This window comes from Abramis brama (genome assembly GCF_963993115.1).
Source record: "Abramis brama genome assembly, chromosome: 3".
Lineage (NCBI taxonomy): Eukaryota > Metazoa > Chordata > Actinopteri > Cypriniformes > Leuciscidae > Abramis > Abramis brama.
In genome coordinates, this window is record NC_139965.1 from 16,925,428 (window position 1) to 16,945,262 (window position 19,835).

At 37.2% G+C, this 19,835-nt stretch overlaps 1 protein-coding gene across 1 annotated transcript in view; it reads right to left on the minus strand.

Moving 5' to 3' along the window:
* The window catches only part of nav2a (neuron navigator 2a), a 101,591-nt gene that overhangs the window by 51,912 nt on the left and 29,844 nt on the right, over positions 1-19,835 (minus strand). The window contains exons 3-7 of the mRNA XM_084107423.1: positions 18,752-18,804; positions 9,368-9,440; positions 8,175-8,397; positions 7,494-7,547; positions 2,333-2,466 (exon numbers count right to left, since the gene is read on the minus strand). Coding sequence (XP_083963549.1) covers positions 2,333-2,466; positions 7,494-7,547; positions 8,175-8,397; positions 9,368-9,440; positions 18,752-18,804 — 537 coding nt within the window. The remainder of the gene's footprint in view (positions 1-2,332; positions 2,467-7,493; positions 7,548-8,174; positions 8,398-9,367; positions 9,441-18,751; positions 18,805-19,835) is intronic.

A 19,835-nucleotide genomic window follows, 5' to 3' on the forward strand; every position in this document is an offset into this window, starting at 1 on the left:
TAGCAAAACTAACTACGCACAACGAAAAGGCAGAAATAATCTAGCTGTCACCTCCATATCGTCAGGAATCTCTACAGCAACTTTGTGCCCTCAGGGTTTGTGGCCTCTCTCAGTTCCTCTTAAAGTCCATATTTAAGTGATTATTTCTCCACGGCAGAATAACAGCTATCATTAGACTCAGATGACCACCCCACGAGGGCTGACCAACCCTCTCAGAAAAAAAGGGGACCCTTTCAAAAGATGCTAATATGTACTAATGTTTAAGGTACTCTTTAGGGGTATAAAATAGTACTTTTATGAAAGGATACTGCCCCAGTGACAGCTTTTGTTCCATATTGCAGCTTGTCAGTGTTTTTTCCTCTGTTGAATACAGTCATCATGTTTACATGTACAAGAAAATTTCAATTCACCCTCTGGGGTCTGAGGTGTTTTCTGGGCCCTGGAGGTGTTTTGACATGCGCTGACATTGTGCTTATTTCTGTCTAAAATTACAACTCTACAAATACATCTGCAGTTTGTGTGACAACTTTGAATTTACTTAAAGGGATAGTTGTTTAGTTGACAAAATTCTGTCATCATTTACTCATCCTAAAGTTGTTCCAAACCTGAGTGAGTTTCTTTCTTCTGCTGAACACAAAAGAAGATAATTTAAGAATGTTGGTAATCAAACGGTTGATGGTGGCCATTGACTTCCATAGTAATAAATTGAAAATTGAGAGAGAGAGAGAGAGAGAGAGAAGAGAGAGAGAGAGAGAGAGAGAGAGAGAGAGAGAGAGAGAGAGAGAGAGAGAGAGAGAGAGAGAGAGAGAGAGAGAGAGAGAGAGAGAGAGAGAGAGAGGAGGAGAACTCCTTTGCTCTGTAATTCACATTCTCACAGTCAGAATAACAGAGCTAAATGTAATATGGGAGAATCAGTCGGCTGACACCATTTACTAACTTTCACTGTCACAAGACCAACACATTTGAACTCTTCAACTGCACACAAGATTTTGCAGTCAGACAGGAGATTCACCAAAATACAGAATACTTTAAGCAAACTGTCAAAGTCTGCCATCAGAAGAATCTGCTTTGAAAAATACCTAGGAATTTCAATACCTAGCAGTATGTAAACAAACATACAGTAGAAAAACAGGATAGTGCCTAAAACATGACACTGTGGAAACCTCCTCCTCTCTCTGCCTCTCTTTCACTGTCGCCACATTCTCATGCCCAAAAAAAACACTAATTGGAGCTCAATTAATGCAGAAACACTCCATTCACTCAGCTTTCAAAGCCTGTGTCACACACACACACATCTTTCAAACATCTCAGCTAGGGTTTGTGTGACTAGCTTCACTCAAGGTCATTATAAGCAGTTATTTCCAGCACTGACTGCTACATTAACTGCTGCAAACACATCACACTCCGTCGGTGAACACAGAGATGTGGTCGGCCCATTTTAACACAGTGACCGCTTAAAGTCAACATGAACTCTAAATCGACCCGCTTTATATTATTGTGCATAAATCATCAGCGCATGTTATTCCAGAAAATGTTTTCTGCTGACTTTACGAGGCCACGTAGGCTACTGGATAATGTTAACCAAGATGAAAGTTTTACATTTAGATATTGTTTTAGTGAATACACAAATTCAGAATACAATTTAATGTCACATGATCCTTCAGAAATCATTCTAATATGCTGATTTAGTGCTCAAGACACATTTCTTATTACTATCAAAAAACTTTTTTATGGAAATCATGATCCTTTTTTTTTCATGATTCCTTGAATAAAAAGTAAAAAAAAAAGAAACAAGTCTACAATTAAAATATCTTGTAACAATGTAAAAATGCAATACTTGCTGGATACAAAAAAAATAAAATAATTTATATAAAAAAAATCCTATAAATTGCATGTACACTGCACACAGCCTACAGGGTAAATATAGATTAGCCCCATAACTTTGAATACTTAATTAGTCTTTAAAATACAAATAACAGAAGATATTTAATTTTTGGAGAAAAACAAACAAACCATAAACAAACCTCATGCGTGTCACGAATTTTGCCCTACATAGCTAAAACATGAGAATCTTTCTTTATTCAATTTGTGAAAAAACACGTTGCCAGGGGGTGTAGCTAGTCAGCATTATTTAAATAAATAAATAAAATACAGACAACTGACTAATTTTTCCAAGGCATGATCAAATCACAGATCAAATAAACTGGAAGGACCATGTAGAGGTAAATGTGCTTAAAGCTGCCACACAAAAAGCCTTTTTAATGAAATACGGCCCCGCTTTTATCTGCTATGACGTAATGTCTGGGTTCAGAAGTCGGTGAAGTTGTGTTACCTTTGGCCTGAGCTGCTGCAGGTTTGGCTTTATCGCTGAACACCTGACTGCGGCGATTCCCTGCTGAACTGATGGACCCTCGAGGAGAACTCTCACTGCCCGCAGTGGACATCCTCGAGGTGGGCCCAGGTAATCTGTGACGGCAAGAGAACCAGGACATTCACAACCAGATTTGTACAATTTATGAAGAAAATGGACATGCTTCTTGCCAGCGCAGAACTCACTGTCACATTACTCAGGTGTTGTTGGAGTGTTTTTTTTTTTGAAACAGTCTTCTGAATATTTGTGCCTTTCTTGCCCCAGTCTTATTCAATTCATTACCAGTTAATGATGATATGAAAATAAAAACTACTGTCTCTCCAACAGTAAAAACTACGGAAGCTTGTTTCCGACACGTAACAAAGAAAAGTTAATTGCGACATTTTATCTCACAATTCTGCCTTTTTTTTTCTTCGAATTGAGAGGTATAAACTCGCAATTGCGAGTTATAAAGTCAGAATTGTGATGTAAACGTATAAAAAGTTTTCTCGCAATTCTGGTATTATAACTCACAATAATTCAAAAAAAAAGAAAAAAAAGTCTGAATTGTGTAAAAGTCACAATTATCTTCTTTTTTTTATTATTATTCTGTGGCGGAAACAAGCTTCCATTAAAAAACACTCTAAATTGCTTTGGTGTGTATTTTTATTTGAAGTGACAGAGGATCTGTCCAATGCTTCAATAGCGAATCCCTCCAGCATAAGTTAGCAAATAGTTCATTGTGCTTCTGAATAATTCAACAATTTACAATTCTTAATCAACAATGCATTTATTTCCACAAAATGATGCATATATATATATACAGTGAGGAAAATAAGTATTTGAACACCCTGCTATTTTGCAAGTTCTCCCACTTGGAAATCATGGAGGGGTCTGAAATTGTCATCGTAGGTGCATGTCCACTGTGAGAGATATAATCTATAAAAAAAAATCCAGAAATCACAATATATGATTTTTTAACTATTTATTTGTATGATACAGCTGCAAATAAGTATTTGAACACCTGTCTATCAGCTAGAATTCTGACCCTCAAAGACCTGTTAGTCTGCCTTTAAAATGTCCACCTCCACTCCATTTATTATCCTAAATTAGATGTACCTGTTTGAGGTCGTTAGCTGCATAAAGACACCTGTCCACCCCATACAATCAGTAAGAATCCAACTACTAACATGGCCAAGACCAAAGAGCTGTCCAAAGACACTAGAGACAAAATTGTACACCTCCACAAGGCTGGAAAGGGCTACGGGGAAATTGCCAAGCAGCTTGGTGAAAAAAGGTCCACTGTTGGAGCAATCATTAGAAAATGGAAGAAGCTAAACATGACGGTCAATCTCCCTCGGACTGGGGCTCCATGCAAGATCTCACCTCGTGGGGTCTCAATGATCCTAAGAAAGGTGAGAAATCAGCCCAGAACTACACGGGAGGAGCTGGTCAATGACCTGAAAAGAGCTGGGACCACCGTTTCCAAGGTTACTGTTGGTAATAGACTAAGACGTCATGGTTTGAAATCATGCATGGCACGGAAGGTTCCCCTGCTTAAACCAGCACATGTCAAGGCCCGTCTTAAGTTTGCCAATGACCATTTGGATGATCCAGAGGAGTCATGGGAGAAAGTCATGTGGTCAGATGAGACCAAAATAGAACTTTTTGGTCATAATTCCACTAAACGTGTTTGGAGGAAGAAGAATGATGAGTACCATCCCAAGAACACCATCCCTACTGTGAAGCATGGGGGTGGTAGCATCATGCTTTGGGGGTGTTTTTCTGCACATGGGACAGGGCGACTGCACTGTATTAAGGAGAGGATGACCAGGGCCATGTATTGCGAGATTTTGGGGAACAACCTCCTTCCCTCAGTTAGAGCATTGAAGATGGGTCGAGGCTGGGTCTTCCAACATGACAATGACCCGAAGCACACAGCCAGGATAACCAAGGAGTGGCTCTGTAAGAAGCATATCAAGGTTCTGGCGTGGCCTAGCCAGTCTCCAGACCTAAACCCAATAGAGAATCTTTGGAGGGAGCTCAAACTCCGTGTTTCTCAGCGACAGCCCAGAAACCTGACTGATCTAGAGAAGATCTGTGTGGAGGAGTGGGCCAAAATCCCTCCTGCAGTGTGTGCAAACCTGGTGAAAAACTACAGGAAACGTTTGACCTCTGTAATTGCAAACAAAGGCTACTGTACCAAATATTAACATTGATTTTCTCAGGTGTTCAAATACTTATTTGCAGCTGTATCATACAAATAAATAGTTAAAAAAATCATACATTGTGATTTCTGGATTTTTTTTTTTAGATTATGTCTCTCACAGTGGACATGCACCTACGATGACAATTTCAGACCCCTCCATGATTTCTAAGTGGGAGAACTTGCAAAATAGCAGGGTGTTCAAATACTTATTTTCCTCACTGTATATATATATATATATATATATATATATATATATATATATATATATAATATACATATACAATGCTTAATGCATAACAATCATATATATATATATATATATACACATACACATACAATATAATATACATATACAATGCTTAATGCATAACAATCATATAAGGCAAACAATGCTTGAAAAACACACACACAAATAAATAGTTAAAAAATCATACATTGTGATTTCTGGATTTTTTTTTTTAGATTATGTCTCTCACAGTGGACATGCACCTACGATGACAATTTCAGACCCCTCCATGATTTCTAAGTGGGAGAACTTGCAAAATAGCAGGGTGTTCAAATACTTATTTTCCTCACTGTATATATATATATATATATATATATATATATATATATATATATATATATATATATATATATATATATATAATATACATATACAATGCTTAATGCATAACAATCATATATATATATATATAATATACATATACAATGCTTAATGCATAACAATCATATAAGGCAAACAATGCTTGAAAAACACACACACACACACACACATATATATATATAAATCTTTTTCAACCATTGTTTGCCTGTGGTTAGGGTTTAGTGAATTAGTTCAACTCCACAGCTTTGTGCTGATGCTGCCCAGGGTAGAATAGAAGCTAAATATTTAGCTTTAACATTAAAGGGATCTTAACAAATCATAAACTACAGTATATATTCAAAAAAAGATATGGCATATGTCATATACTGACATATAACAAACATAGCAGTAAATACCACCTCTATGAGGGAGATTTGTGATTATAATGTGGCATTTCTCCATCAGTCCTAGCCTTAAAGATGATTGACAGACAAATAGACTAATCTCCCCTAACAATCAAGTCTAGGTAAATGTCATGTCAATGTCATGTAAAATACAGGAACATCTGTAGTGACCTATGCTAATCACATTGCTGTCAATTGTGTGGCCTTGACATTTTCTCATAAGTATGTAAAATAGCAATGCTTTAGGGAGATTTTCCTCTATATTTATTTCCCTGCTCAGCTAAAACACATCTCACATCTGTGGAAGGCTGAACTGCAATTACAACTATCCACCATTAGATGACAACATTGTTCCACATGTTGCCCAAAAATGAATGGTGGCATACTAAAGCCTGGGACAGTATTCAAACTGGGGAGTGTATTTTTCAAATGCATTACACATGTGAGTGAAATGCATTTACATCACTTGGTGACTGAGTGCATGAACACATTCATTCAAAGCAAAATTACAACCTCAACCTTTCTGTCACACACCACAAACCACTATTAATAATTAATCTCATACTCAAGCAGGGCATCACACAGAGAGGTTATTTTAAAGTTATCACGGCTCACTGAGCAGACATTTCCACAGGGACATGTTTTTGGGTAACATCACCTGACAGAACACACATTCTGCCTGGACGAATTTATTCACCAGAATTTAAATCTTCACCAGAATTGGACATTATTTCTTGCGCCATTACTTTGGCAAAGTATCTGTGAAATGAACTAAAATCGAAAGGGCAATATGGCTTTGTGCCCTAATTAAATCACAAAAGACTGTGATTTAATCAAATATGTATGTAGTATATGTGTTTTCACAGTGAATGAATGCAGTGAACTCCATCTCTGTATGTGCTGTGAGTTTAGCATGCATTTGGGAACGTAGCAGGGACCAGTTATGCATTATTTTCCCATTAGCATAATTTCCAGCATTTTTGTGGAAAGATGATTACAGCATTTCACTAGATTTGTAATGAGATGCGTTTGTAAACCGGTTTTCAAAAGACAAAAACAAAACTCAATTGCAGTTTCCATCAAAATAAAAGCTCAAGAGTTTATCTCTTGAAAGTGAAGAAATTAGGAGAAAAAGTATTGTAATTTCCCTATTGTACCATAAAGTAAAATAATATACTTACGAAATTTCATTTTACAGTGCATTTGTTTTACTATATATGCTATAATAAGAATAATAATATAAAATTATTAGTATTAGTATTATATTCTAATTGTTTGGCTTCCTAAAACACCAGTGTGAATGTAATGTAGATTGAGACACTATATCAAAACTAAAATGAAGGTTGAGTCCCCTTTAAATAATTTAGCTTTTCTTGGAGCTCTTCATTTTGGGATGCCCCCAAACCCCCCTTGAGAATTTGCCTCACAAAATCATGAGAGAAACACTGCAATGTTACATATTTTCTCAAAAATTTCTAAATCACAGATACTTTGCTTAATAATACCCATAAAAACTTTACAAAAACAATTGACCTGCACATGCTTTAAATAGTGTAATTAACTATAACAACACATGATAAAACACCTGTAATATTGTCTTGGTCATGTGTTTTAATGCAGAATACTCTTTAGTTATAACGGCGTTTACATTTATGACAAGATAGCACAATTATAACTGTAAAGTAAGGCATTATTGATGTAAGAATAAACAAATTTTATAATGAATTATATACAAGGCAAATAATAAGTACTGGTCAATGCTTGTTGTAATGAATACATTGTGGCCAGTTCTAATATTTGCGTTAGTTTAACAGAACAATCCTGTACATACATGGGCAGAATTAGACCACATTATAACATGCAGAGAGTAAGTGAGGAAGAGGAGGGTGATGACAAGCAGGTTGACTGAGGAGGAAAGAGGGAGGATGGGAGTGAGAGCGCTACCTAGAAGACTTTTTCTGACCAATGGAAAACTTGAGTTTACTCTGAGAGCCATCCCTAGAATGAAAGAAGAAGAGAAACAAGAGAAGAACGAGAGATAAAGAGAGAGAGAGAGAGGTAAAGAGAGAGATAAAGAGAAAGAGAAAGAGAGAGAGAGAGAGAGAGAGAGAGAGAGAGAGAGAGAGAGAGAGAGAGAGAGAGAGAGAGAGAGACAGACAGACAGACAGTGATGACTAACAACATCACAAAACTAAGAGAATGAAAACACATTCAGATAGATTGCCATCAATCCACAAACAATCCATATAACATATGTACATTAGATAGAACCACAGATAGAATGATAGAACGATAGAACGATAAATAGATAGATAGATAGATAGATAGATAGATAGATAGATAGATAGATAGATAGAATGACAGACATTCAGACAGACAGACAGACAGATAGATAGATAGATAGATAGATAGATAGATAGATAGATAGATAGATAGATAGATAGATAGATAGATAGATAGATAGATAGATAGATAGAATGACAGACATTCAGACAGACAGACAGACAGACAGTTAGATAGATAGATAGATAGATAGATAGATAGATAGATAGATAGATAGATAGATAGATAGATAGATAGATAGATAGATAGATAGATAGATAGATAGATAGATAGATATTTTACCTGGACTGCATCTCTGCCTGTGTTCTGTGTGTGTGAGAGGTTGAGGTGTGTGTCCCATGCGAGGTGGAGATCAGCTGGGCCGGAGCGCTGCTCTGCTGGCTTAAGGGAGTGTGTGAATGTGTGTGTTGCGTGTGTGTCTGTCTGAACGCCTGCTGCTGCTGCTTGTATCGAGACAGGCTGAAGAAAAGTCCCAAGATGGCTTTCAGATTTCCATTCCGGATCTCTGTGAGGGAGAGACGTTCAACAAGAGATTGCTGTTCAGTTTATCATTCTGCAGACACTTTTCTCTCAAAGTAATTAGAAGGGCGCTAATTGCAAGCACTGTTAAATATTAATATGCTTTGTATAGTCAAATAAACTGTTATGGCCTTTATTTAGTGCAGCGTCTGAGGGCTCTGTTTACACCTGGTATTACGATGAGTTTTGGTCGATTGGATCACAAGTAGACGAGGGAGACACATTCCTGTTTACACCTGGTGTTTTAATCTGTATCTTTTGTCCACTTTCAACCACTTCTGTCCTGATTTCTATGAGGGGAGGGTCTATGGGCGGGTAAATGTACAGTATGGGCTTTTTCAGATCTTTCGATCTAATGGAAAAAATAAGCTCACGCAATTTACATATGAACGCGACCGGAGACAACAGAAAAACAAACAAAGAGCATTAGCTTTCATTTCTGCTCTGACAGCCGCAAGACCAGCCGAACGCTGTGAGTGAGTGTTAGAAATCAGGAATGGTGAGAGAACATTGAGCTTGGTACATTTTTTATCTTCAAACCAAACTTGGGTCTCCAGCCGACAAAGTTTAAATCCCGTCTGGCTAGCGCACTTCCCATAATGTTTCCGCATTAGGTCAGTAGGCGAAGAGTAGACGGTCTTTTGTGGGTGTTTGAACACATTCGATCACATGAGCGTTTACATACGAAAGCAATCCGGTCGAATGCGTTTTCAACTACCTCTGGAAGTGGTCAAAAGTGGAGAAGCTCAAAACATTTTAGTCTGTTTACACCTGTATTTAGCATCGTCCACTTGTGATCCGAAGACAAAAGTGAAGGGAAACACATTAAGTGATAAATTGTGTGCTGTAATTGTCCAATCAATGTTTTCCACCACATAAATTAGCAACTAACTGAGATTAAATTGTTATGAAATTTTACTTCCAATTTTACCATATTTCATACTTAGGCTTTTTACCTTCAGCTGATAGTCCCTGTATGTTCACACCTTTGGCTGCTAGGAAGCTCAGACAGGCATCAATGTTCTCAATCTAAAGAGAGACAGAGAGAGAGAAATTAATAGAGAATATTTTGATAAGCACTGTAACGATCATTTAAAAAGATAATGAAAAAACCCACACACATACAAACACAGACTGGTTTAGTTCGAAACAGATGCTGTGTCCTTGCAGCCTAGATTCAGGTTGCTTCACATCTGCTCTGTCTGAATACGTGACTGGACGTTCACTCACTCTAGGAGGAGTAGTGTTATCAGAGAATTCATAGATTGGCTGCTCAGTCAAAGCAGTATGCAAAGCCTTTGCTCCCAATCGTCGAGGGCATCACATGTGCCCTGTTGCTAGGAGACGCTGTCGAGGCCACGACGCTGACCCAGCCGTATCCTAGTGTCACTCAATTGGCTGAGAGGACAGTGATGTAATAGGCTATACTTAAAGGTTAATGATTGTTAATGTTAATGTTGATGATATTTACCATACTCAAGGGTCGAGGTTATTCATAATTGGTAATCGCAATTTAAGTAACGCAAGTTATGTAATCAGATTACTTTTTCAAGTAACTAGTAAAGTAACACATTACTGTTCAATTTACAACAAAGTTACTTTTTCAAATAAGCTACTTTATTTTCTTATTTATTGACTGACAGGTGAGTGTTTTGTTACTGAATAACGAATAACGATTATCTGAATAACGAATCGGTTGAATGAATGACTCCTACTAGCAGTTTAATTTCATGATTTAAAGTATGATTGCATTTTTCCCAACATTTCTTATTTGTATATGCTATTCAAAAATGTATTAATGTCTAGTTTTAGAAAATCTAGTTTTTAATGTTGTTTATATGTCTATGTGGTGTTTTTTAATATGGTTTAAGACAAACCATGTTCAAATTCATAAGTCAAATTCATGAATTCAAATTCATAGAGTATTTTCTCTTTAAAACTGCAGTGAACCAAAGACAGTCTCAAAAACGCGTTTGAAATCGCTGGTGTTTCTGACGTCACAAACTACCTTGTAACCAATCACGTCAAAGTGGGATCATCAACGAGTGGATCTCTGAGCTGGTGTGAGTGAGTGGAGGCGGGGCTAATTTGCATATTCATAGAACCACGTATACAAAATGAGGCAAGGGTGTAGAGTTACATTCAAACTATTTTATGGCATAAAGAAATGTTTTTCAAGGAAAAAACGCTTAAATATGTCATTTTGGTGATCAAATATGAGTTTTGAGGGATAGGCTACAATTATTGACAACAGGGGGGCTTTACAATTTTTATTCTCATAACATTATTTATTGCAGTTGTAATTTTACAGTGTAAATTATTTAATTTGATTGGTAACAGCCCTATAGTGTCTTATCATAATTGAATTTATTGATCAAATGTAATAATTTGACATGAAAAATGATGCATACATTTAATATGTTTTTTATTTTTTATTTTTATTTAAAGCCCTTTATAAAGGTAAATAACACCCTGGGGGTAAATATCAAAAATATGCATATTTAAGTATGTAAAATCTGTAAAAGCCACATAACTAAGAGCATCACTTTGATTTAATGCCAATGTTCTGTATTAAATAACTGGTCATCTGCCATGGGTTAGTCAGCACACGCGTCAGTTATGTCAGCTATAGCAACACATTTCAGCCTTGCTGACTATATCCCAGTTGCTGTCAGCTAACAGTTGCTGGCCTGAAGGGTCAAGGGAGATATAGAAACGTGAGTAAAGAATCTGCTCTAGATTCCACTGAACCTTTGAAGGAACCACATTCCAGACATCCTGGACTAAAAATAACGTTTCTAAATAAAAATACCTCAGAGAGAGGGGTGAAATGGAATCTATAATTTGTTTCTCTCTGTGAATTGAATTACAAGGCATAATATTCTATCAAGTCAATATGAATGCATTAAAAAAATGGGGTGTGGGGCAATTTAGCTCTAATATTACAACATTGTCTTCTGTGATTGTTAGTCTGCAGGTCATGCATGACAGCAAACGCAACTCTGAATGACACTCATAATAGCAGCATTAAAAACTCACTGGGTCAATAGAAATCAGAACCTACTGGAATAAAAGCAAACAACTGATCATAGAGCATAAAAAGCACTTAAACCGAAAGCAAACACACGCTAGTATTTATAAGCCACAGAAATTTACTAATGCGTAATGAATGGGAGAATTGACTTCCACGGTTGGTTTCTATAATGTGGATGTTAGAATGTTACTAACCGAATCTTACAATACTCTAATAAGCAAAAAATATTCATAGTAATAATAGAAATGACAAAAGGAAGACAAACCTAAAAAATAGCCAAGCATTCGATCGATGCTGATAATCTCAAAATGGCCAAGTATCATTCAAAACATTTCATTCTATCAAAAAAAAAAAAAAAACAGTAATAATGAAAAAAATTCACTTTTGTTAAAGCTTTTTTCAAATACATTTATGGCCTGAAATACTCCATCAAAATGTTTGACTGGCCAAAGATCTTGAAAGTATGTTAAAAACTTTCCGAACATGCCATGTAAGTTCTTTCTATAATACTGAAACAATTAAAACACAAAGAAGCTTTGTACTTAGAAAAAAAAATCTATTTGTTTTCCAATTTACAGACTATACGCAGCTTACATGTCTATATCATGAATAACAATATAAAAGCATTTTGAATTCTCTCTTACTCCATGTTTGGCAAGTATCCTATGTCAATAATCAATCCAGGAAGTCCTTAAAGCAATACGACGCCGTACCTGAAGAAAGAGTTTTATTTGCTTCTCAGCTCGCTGCATGTTACCTGTGAGAGACTGTAGGAGTGTATCTGTTCCTCAGCGGCTCTATAACACAACAGGGCAGAAACGGCCTGCTAAACAAACACCTTCACTCACACACACACAGAGAGAACTATTGTCTGTCTCAAACACATAAACATGCTTAAACGCACACATGTGAAAATATACCGGATACATTCCTTCTATATGAGACTCCCTCCACACTAACTCTCTCTTATTATATGTCTCCATCTCTCCCTCTGGTTGTTTTTCCCCCCTCTCTGTCATTATATTTTTCATCACCACTGGTTTTCTAATAAACTCCTCCTTGTGTGTAAGTGTGTTTATGTGTAAGTGAGTTAGAGTTGAGGAGAGAGAGAGAATGTGTGTATTTAAAGGTGATGACTGACAGGGGAACTGGTCATGTTATATAATGGCAGTAAATACTGTATAAATAATAAACTTAAATGAATTAGAATAAAATCAATTAAACAAACATATCTGATGCCATCAATATTATGGACACTAAGCTTTAAAGTTGTCATATCATGCTTTTAAATGTGAAAATTATATTAAAATAATTTTGTGATCCTTTCCAGTTTTAGAATAAAATCTTCGTTCCTCCTTATTACTTCTTAATATATGTGTTGTTGGTGTGTAAATGTGGTGGTCATGTGCTCAAATGTGTCTGTCTAATGTCAAAAAGATGTGCTATGCATTTTTCAGTTCTGAAAGTTAGTTTATGTTTTCATACAATTAACTATTTTATTGCGAAACGTCAAAGAAAAAAAAACAAACACATAATTTAGAGTCACTATGACCCAGAAACACACAAGTTTTATGCACTGAAAAAAAAAAAAAGAGGAAAATGTCACCCTACATTTAAATGATTATATCTCAGCTTGTAGTAAAAACATAATAATATCATTAAAAAGCTGAAGCCTTTTTTAAAAAATCTCAAAATAGGTAATAAGGTCAAAGCAACTGATGGAGGAGGTACTGCAACATTTGACTGGCTAATGATAAGACCCTGTATAGTAAAGTATAATAAAGCAAAATTAAAATGTGTCCTGTGCAAAAACTACTTTCAGTGTAAAATAATGTTAAAATAATTTCATAATTTGTGATAGCAAAGCCAAATTTTCAGCAGACATTACTCCAGGTTTCAATGTTGCCAGTGAATTTTAAGCATTTTTTGCTAAATAAGAATATTGAAAGGGACCTAAAGGGACCTTTGCAAAAATACAAATACACAAACTATCGCGTGCGCACGAGAAACTATCGCGAGCTCACGAGAAACTATCGCGAGCGCACAAGAAACTACCGCGTGCTCACGAGAAACTACCGCGTGCTCACAAGAAACTACCGCGTGCTCACGAGAAACTGTCGCGAGCTCACGAGAAACTGTCGCGAGCTCACGAGAAACTGTCGCGAGATCACGAGAAACTGTCGCGAGCTCACGAGAAACTGTCGCGAGATCACGAGAAACTGTCGCGAGCTCACGAGAAACTGTCGCGAGCTCACGAGAAACTGTCGCGAGCTCACGAGAAACTATCGCGTGCTGCTCACGAGAAACTATCGCGTGCTGCTCACGAGAAACTACCGAGTGCTCACGAGAAACTACCGCGAGCTCACGAGAAACTACCGCGAGCTCACGAGAAACTACCGCGTGCTCACGAGAAACTACCGCGAGCTCACGAGAAACTGTCGAGTGCTCACGAGAAACTGTCGCGTGCTCACGAGAAACTGTCGCGAGCTCACGAGAAACTACCGCGTGCTCACGAGAAACTATCGCGTGCTGCTCACGAGAAACTGTCGCGAGCTCACGAGAAACTACCGCGTGCTCACGAGAAACTACCGTGAGCTCACGAGAAACTATCGAGTGCTCACGAGAAACTGTCGCGTGCTCACGAGAAACTGTCGCGTGCTCACGAGAAACTGTCGCGAGCGCACGAGAAACTACTGCGTGCGCACGAGAAACTGTCGCGAGCTCACGAGAAACTGTCGCGTGCTCGCGAGAAACTACCGCGTGCGCACGAGAAACTATCGCGTGCTCGCGAGAAACTATCGCGTGCGCGTGAGAAACTATCGCGAGCTCACGAGAAACTATCGCTATTTTTATTTTTGAAAAGGTCCCTTTAGTGGCTCCGTAAATTTCTTTAAAAAATATATATATAATATTTTTTTTTTTTTTTTTTACGGTAGTTCACACTCACAATTACTCAACACAAACGATGAATTTTGTCCAACTTTTAGCACTTATGAAAAGAAAAAGAAGAACACAAGCAGTGATGGACGCCTCCTCAAAAGAATGTGGCCTGAGTTTTGATTCCTTCCACATCCTGAGCACAAATCCCACACAAACAACCTCCTGTGATGACTGACAGACAACCAAATTGGATTAGCGTGCCAATCATTCCCCTTATAATTCATTCCCCTTAACTAACAAAACAAAAGACAAGAGAGTTCAGAAAAGTGGTCATGCTATAAAGGCCTATTGTATATGCAACGCTCTCCTCTCCCATCATTTTCTGTCCTTAAAAAGTAATTTCTTCCACTTCAAAGTGCTCTGCTCTGCTTTGCTAACATCCACCTGACATGTGAGCAGAGAATGACTCAGCTGAAGCAACCATCTTTGTGTCAATATGCACCAGCAGTAAAGTTACAACACTGAGATTTCCTGTGTGTTTTAGCAGTCCTGTGTCAACAGCCCTGGACATAAAACGCAGCGTATCTAGCGAGCAGCTTGCTTTGCTTTGTCTGCACTGCTGGGTGATTTAAAGGGGAGGAGGAGATGGTCTAAAAGGGATCCGACGGAACAAACAGGTGTAAAAACAATCCCAAAGGTGAACGAGAGAATCTGATGCCATAGCCTAGACTGATAAAATGGCTATCGAATGAACACCAAATATCCAGGGGTAACAGATATATTGTTTAAATAGAAACCAACACTCCACGTTTATTTAGAAAAGGTTTTAAGCAGTTGATAGTACAGCGATAAGTGCTTTACATAGCTCAAAAACTGCTCACATAAATGGTAGTTTGTAAATGAACTAAGAATGGCTATCTTACACACACACACACACACACACACACACTTGAACTTAGAACAATTGTGAATTACTTAATGCAATATCAATTACAGCAAAAAATAAATATAAATAAATAAATCAAAACTTTAGGGTAACAAATTTTTTCTTTTCTTTTTTATAATACTTTTATTCAGCGATGCATTAAACTGATGAAAAGTCAGAGTAAAGACCTTTACAAAAGATATTCAAAAAGATAGCGATTTCAAATGAATACTGTTATTTTGAACTTTCTCTTCACCAAAGAATCTTGAAAAAAAAATGATCACAGTTTCCACAAAAATATGAAGCAGCATGACTGGTTTTAACATTGATAATGAAGAGGATATTTTTGAGCACCAAATCAGCATATTAGAATGATTTCTGAATGATCTGTGACACTGAAGACTGGAACTGGAGTAATGATGCTGAAAATTCAGCTTTGCATCACAGGAATAAATTACATTTTAAAATGTATTAATATAGGAAACAGTTATTTCAAATTGTAATAATATTTCAGGATATTCTAGTTTTTACAGTATCTTGGATCAAATAAGTGCAGCCTTGATGAGAATTCTTTCAAAAACATAAAATCATTACCATTCAGTTTGTTTGGTTTGTTTTATTGTACTGGTCTTATTGTGCATGACTCACCAGCGAATGCTTTTTTTTTTTTTAAGAATCTTATCTTATTGCCTCATAACTTTCATCAAACTGTAATGAATTGCTCAACCTTAGAAACAACTTTCTTAAACCAAGCCCTCTTAAAGCCCTACTATAACACCCATTCCTGATGCATTATGGAAGTAAAATGGCTTGCCTGGCACATTTCATGGTAAGCACTCAAAACTGTTCCATAAAAGTTAACATATGCTGAGCTGCATCAAATATTAGGGTCCTCCAAAGCAAGAGAGACAAATGCATTCAAATTCCCTAGTTTACAATATGAGTCCATTGATTAGTTTAATGTGTTTACATATTTACCCATCTGAATGCTGAGGTTAAGTATCATGTCAGCAATTAGCGTTTGCAGAGATATTCCTCAACCGAATGGATCTTTATGCTAATCAACACAAGTGCCTGTATGTCCAGTGTAAGCTGTTGCCAGAGGCCCATTCACTGAGCGATTGTGCAATTCCCGCTCTTGATAAAAACACACAATGATGATATTTGCATAATGGCTTTGCTTGCACCTGCTTCCAGCAGTGTTTTGCTTCCTAGCTAAAGACACACAAGCACATAAACAAATACACACGCTGGAATTTAAACAGCTTCAGATTGACTCACATACAGGAAAACTGCATTGAGATGCAGAATGCCTGCTGAGACATCCAAAAAAAAAGTGCATATACGCACATGCTTATACAGTTACCACCGGCTGAGATATAGAAGACGACCAAATTCAAAAGAGCAGAGTATTCACGCAGCTACAGAACGAGAGAAAGCTGTGAGCAAAGAAGAGGAAAAGAGAAAGAAAATGGGAACACAAAGGCTGTGTGTTGTCTAAAAGTAGTAAATTATGGTGCGATTTGCTGCTAAGGGGACGGAGCTAATTGATGGAGCCAGAGAAAGGGGAAGTCAGTGAGAGAGACGGGTAAAAGAGATCAGACCCCAGCCATTCAAAACTCCTAATCTACTTCTCACATCTGTTTACCAGCAAACGTTCTTTGTAAAGCTGGTTAACCATTAGGGCTGGGAGACGAGTTCTAGCACTTAATCTGAACAGTTTTATTTTAAAATAGGGATGCATGATATATCGGCCACCATATCGGTATCGGCCGATATACGTTCATTTTTAATGTTATCATTATAGACCCAATAAGAAAAATCGGCCAAAATTTTCAAATCGGTGCATCCCTAATAAAAAAAAAATATCTTGATTTTCAAAAAATTAGGTTCCAAAAATGCATTCGTTTCTAACTATTCGGTCGCATTTACAATAGCTATGTTTTCATCCAAAGTTGCGAATTTAACAAATGCGCAAAATTAGAATATCGCATAAAACATTTACGAATAAAGCATTGTTTCCATCCCATGTGTTCTAGAAAACAAAATCGTCACTTCCTGGGAAACTGGCGCAAAAGATTTGTAATAAAAATGGAAGTTGGAGCTTTTTTCCTACATCATAAATGACTTTGTTCGAATGCCTGGTGTTTGTGAACGCAGTCACGTGAGTCGCTCCGTGAGGGAATTAAACCAAATCACTCTGAGGACAGACTTTGGGATGCCGTGCAATGAAACTGATCCGCTGGTTAGTCCGGGTATCCAATCAGTCACATCCTCTGTTAAGGAAAAATTTGACTCCGTTGAGTTTTTTGGTGCTCATCGAGGGATTTATTCGGTAAATGTGTTTCCTTCGTAATCTATGTGCATGTCTTCTTAACGGATAAAATAATTATCAGATTCAACCGATTTTTAATGCAAATTTTTTTGAATTTATGCGCATCTTGGCATTTCCATCCAGCGTTTTTTATGTGATATCCCAAAATTTGCATAAAAATAAGTGGATGGAAACATAGCTATTGGGAAACATACAGCGACCAGTGTGGACTGACTGCTAAAAGACTGACTCTTAGGAGTCCATTCATTTTAATGAATCAAAAACATACAGTGCAACCAGTGAAGCCCTTTTTTAGCCATTGACTTCCACAGCATTTCATTTCCTCCTATGGAAGTCAATGGCAACCGTCAACTGTCTGGTTACCAACAATCTTTTAACATATCTTCTTGTGTTCAACAGAAGAAAGAAACTCATACAGGTTTGGAACATCATGAGGGTGAGTAAACGATCATTCATGGGTGAATTACAGAATCCTTACGTTCTTGGCGATTCCCATCCTTATCAACTAAAGGAGCATTGTCTTTCTAGTGAAGCTAGTTGGCCAAAGATCGCAGCACACCAGCCTCCAAACCCAACATCCGCTGGCTTCAGCTGGGTTCCATCACTGTCAAAACAAGAGCAATGCCTCAACGGAGGCATTACTATCCAAAACCTCTAGAAATAACAAAACACACGTATGGATCAATCTGCCATAAAAAAAGCCCTTTGAAAATGATTCCTCGGTTGCGTCCAATCAGGCTTGACAGCTGCCTTTGTAATGGAGACATGTCAAAGCAACCGCTGCTTCTCTGCTCATGTGTGATACCAGTGATCCTCAGACTTCTACAGTTTGTTTTGCTTAGCTAGGCTTGGCTAAAATAGATCTTTATGTCTATAATCGGGCTTGTGCTTCCTCCAAACCTATACATTTACTGATGGTTTCAGGAGTTTTTTAAGTTTCTGCCAAACTACCCCCAGATGTTTATAAAGAAAGACCGCAAGAGAAGCAAAAATAACAGTATTAAAGTGCAAGTCCATACTGTACGCCAAGCATGCTGTGAGAAAGCGATTCTGAACGTCCAATATATTAGTGTTTCCCTGGACAGACATACCATTGCCTTTTAAAGCACATATACTCCAATTATCAAAAATTACACTAACCAGAAGACAATAAAACAAGTCCTTACCATCTGAGAACGACTCTTAGGGCATCCATTAATATCCTCAATCTTCTCATTTGCTGCGGTATCCGGAAAAAAAAGAGAGAAATACGGACAAATTAATTTACAAAAGAACACAAGTTGGCAGGTTTCCTTAATTGTAAGCCTGAAGTGCAGTATGTCCTTTCTGAGTTTTGACCCCTAGTGTGGAAACTAGATCCAGCTTGAGCAACTGTGTGGCAGGGCCTGCTGGGATGCGACTGCTTTGGGGTTTTCCTGAGGGTGACTGACTGCATCCCGACGGGCCCAGCCCAAATCCCCCCCCCCCCTCACCCCACGGCAGCTGAAACTGGGCCGTTCGCTCACAGATGACAACTGCACACACGCCTACAATGACAGCTACATGCCTGCCGGAATCCCTTTACCTCCTGCGCTGTGGGAAAATGTGTTGGGAATGTGTAAGATGTCAGGTGAGTAAGCATGGAAGACAGAGACATCTGAGACGCTCTGTCGGTGGAGGGACTCTGTGACTACAGGAGAACCATTTGGGTGACCATCTTTGAAATGATTTGTTATTTAATCATTATTTTATAATGTTGTTGAATTAGTATTTTATATACAATATTTTAACCACATTTAAGAATGCATTGATTTTGCGTATAGATATCGCGTATATAATATATATATATATAATATATATATATATTATTTAAAAAAAACGTTTTACATATACCATGATATTTTTTTTGCGAACACGCAAATACCATGGTATTTTCTAATTTCACTTTAATATCACAATTTGAAATAATAATATATAACATCACATCAACATTTACCACTTGGGTTGCCATGTCTTCTAAACAATTTGTTATACAATCATTATTTGATATGAAACACTTAAGCTACAATTAAGAACGCATTAATTAATTTAATTGCATAAGATATCAAATTAGAAATATTAAAAAAAAAATATCAAGGTGGCATCTACAAACATGTTTTAGACCTCAGATTTAATTTCTATCGTTCTTTAATTTTTAATTAATTAATTATTTTTTTTATTTTTTTTAAATAATAGTAATAATATATAACATCAAATAAACATCACCATTTT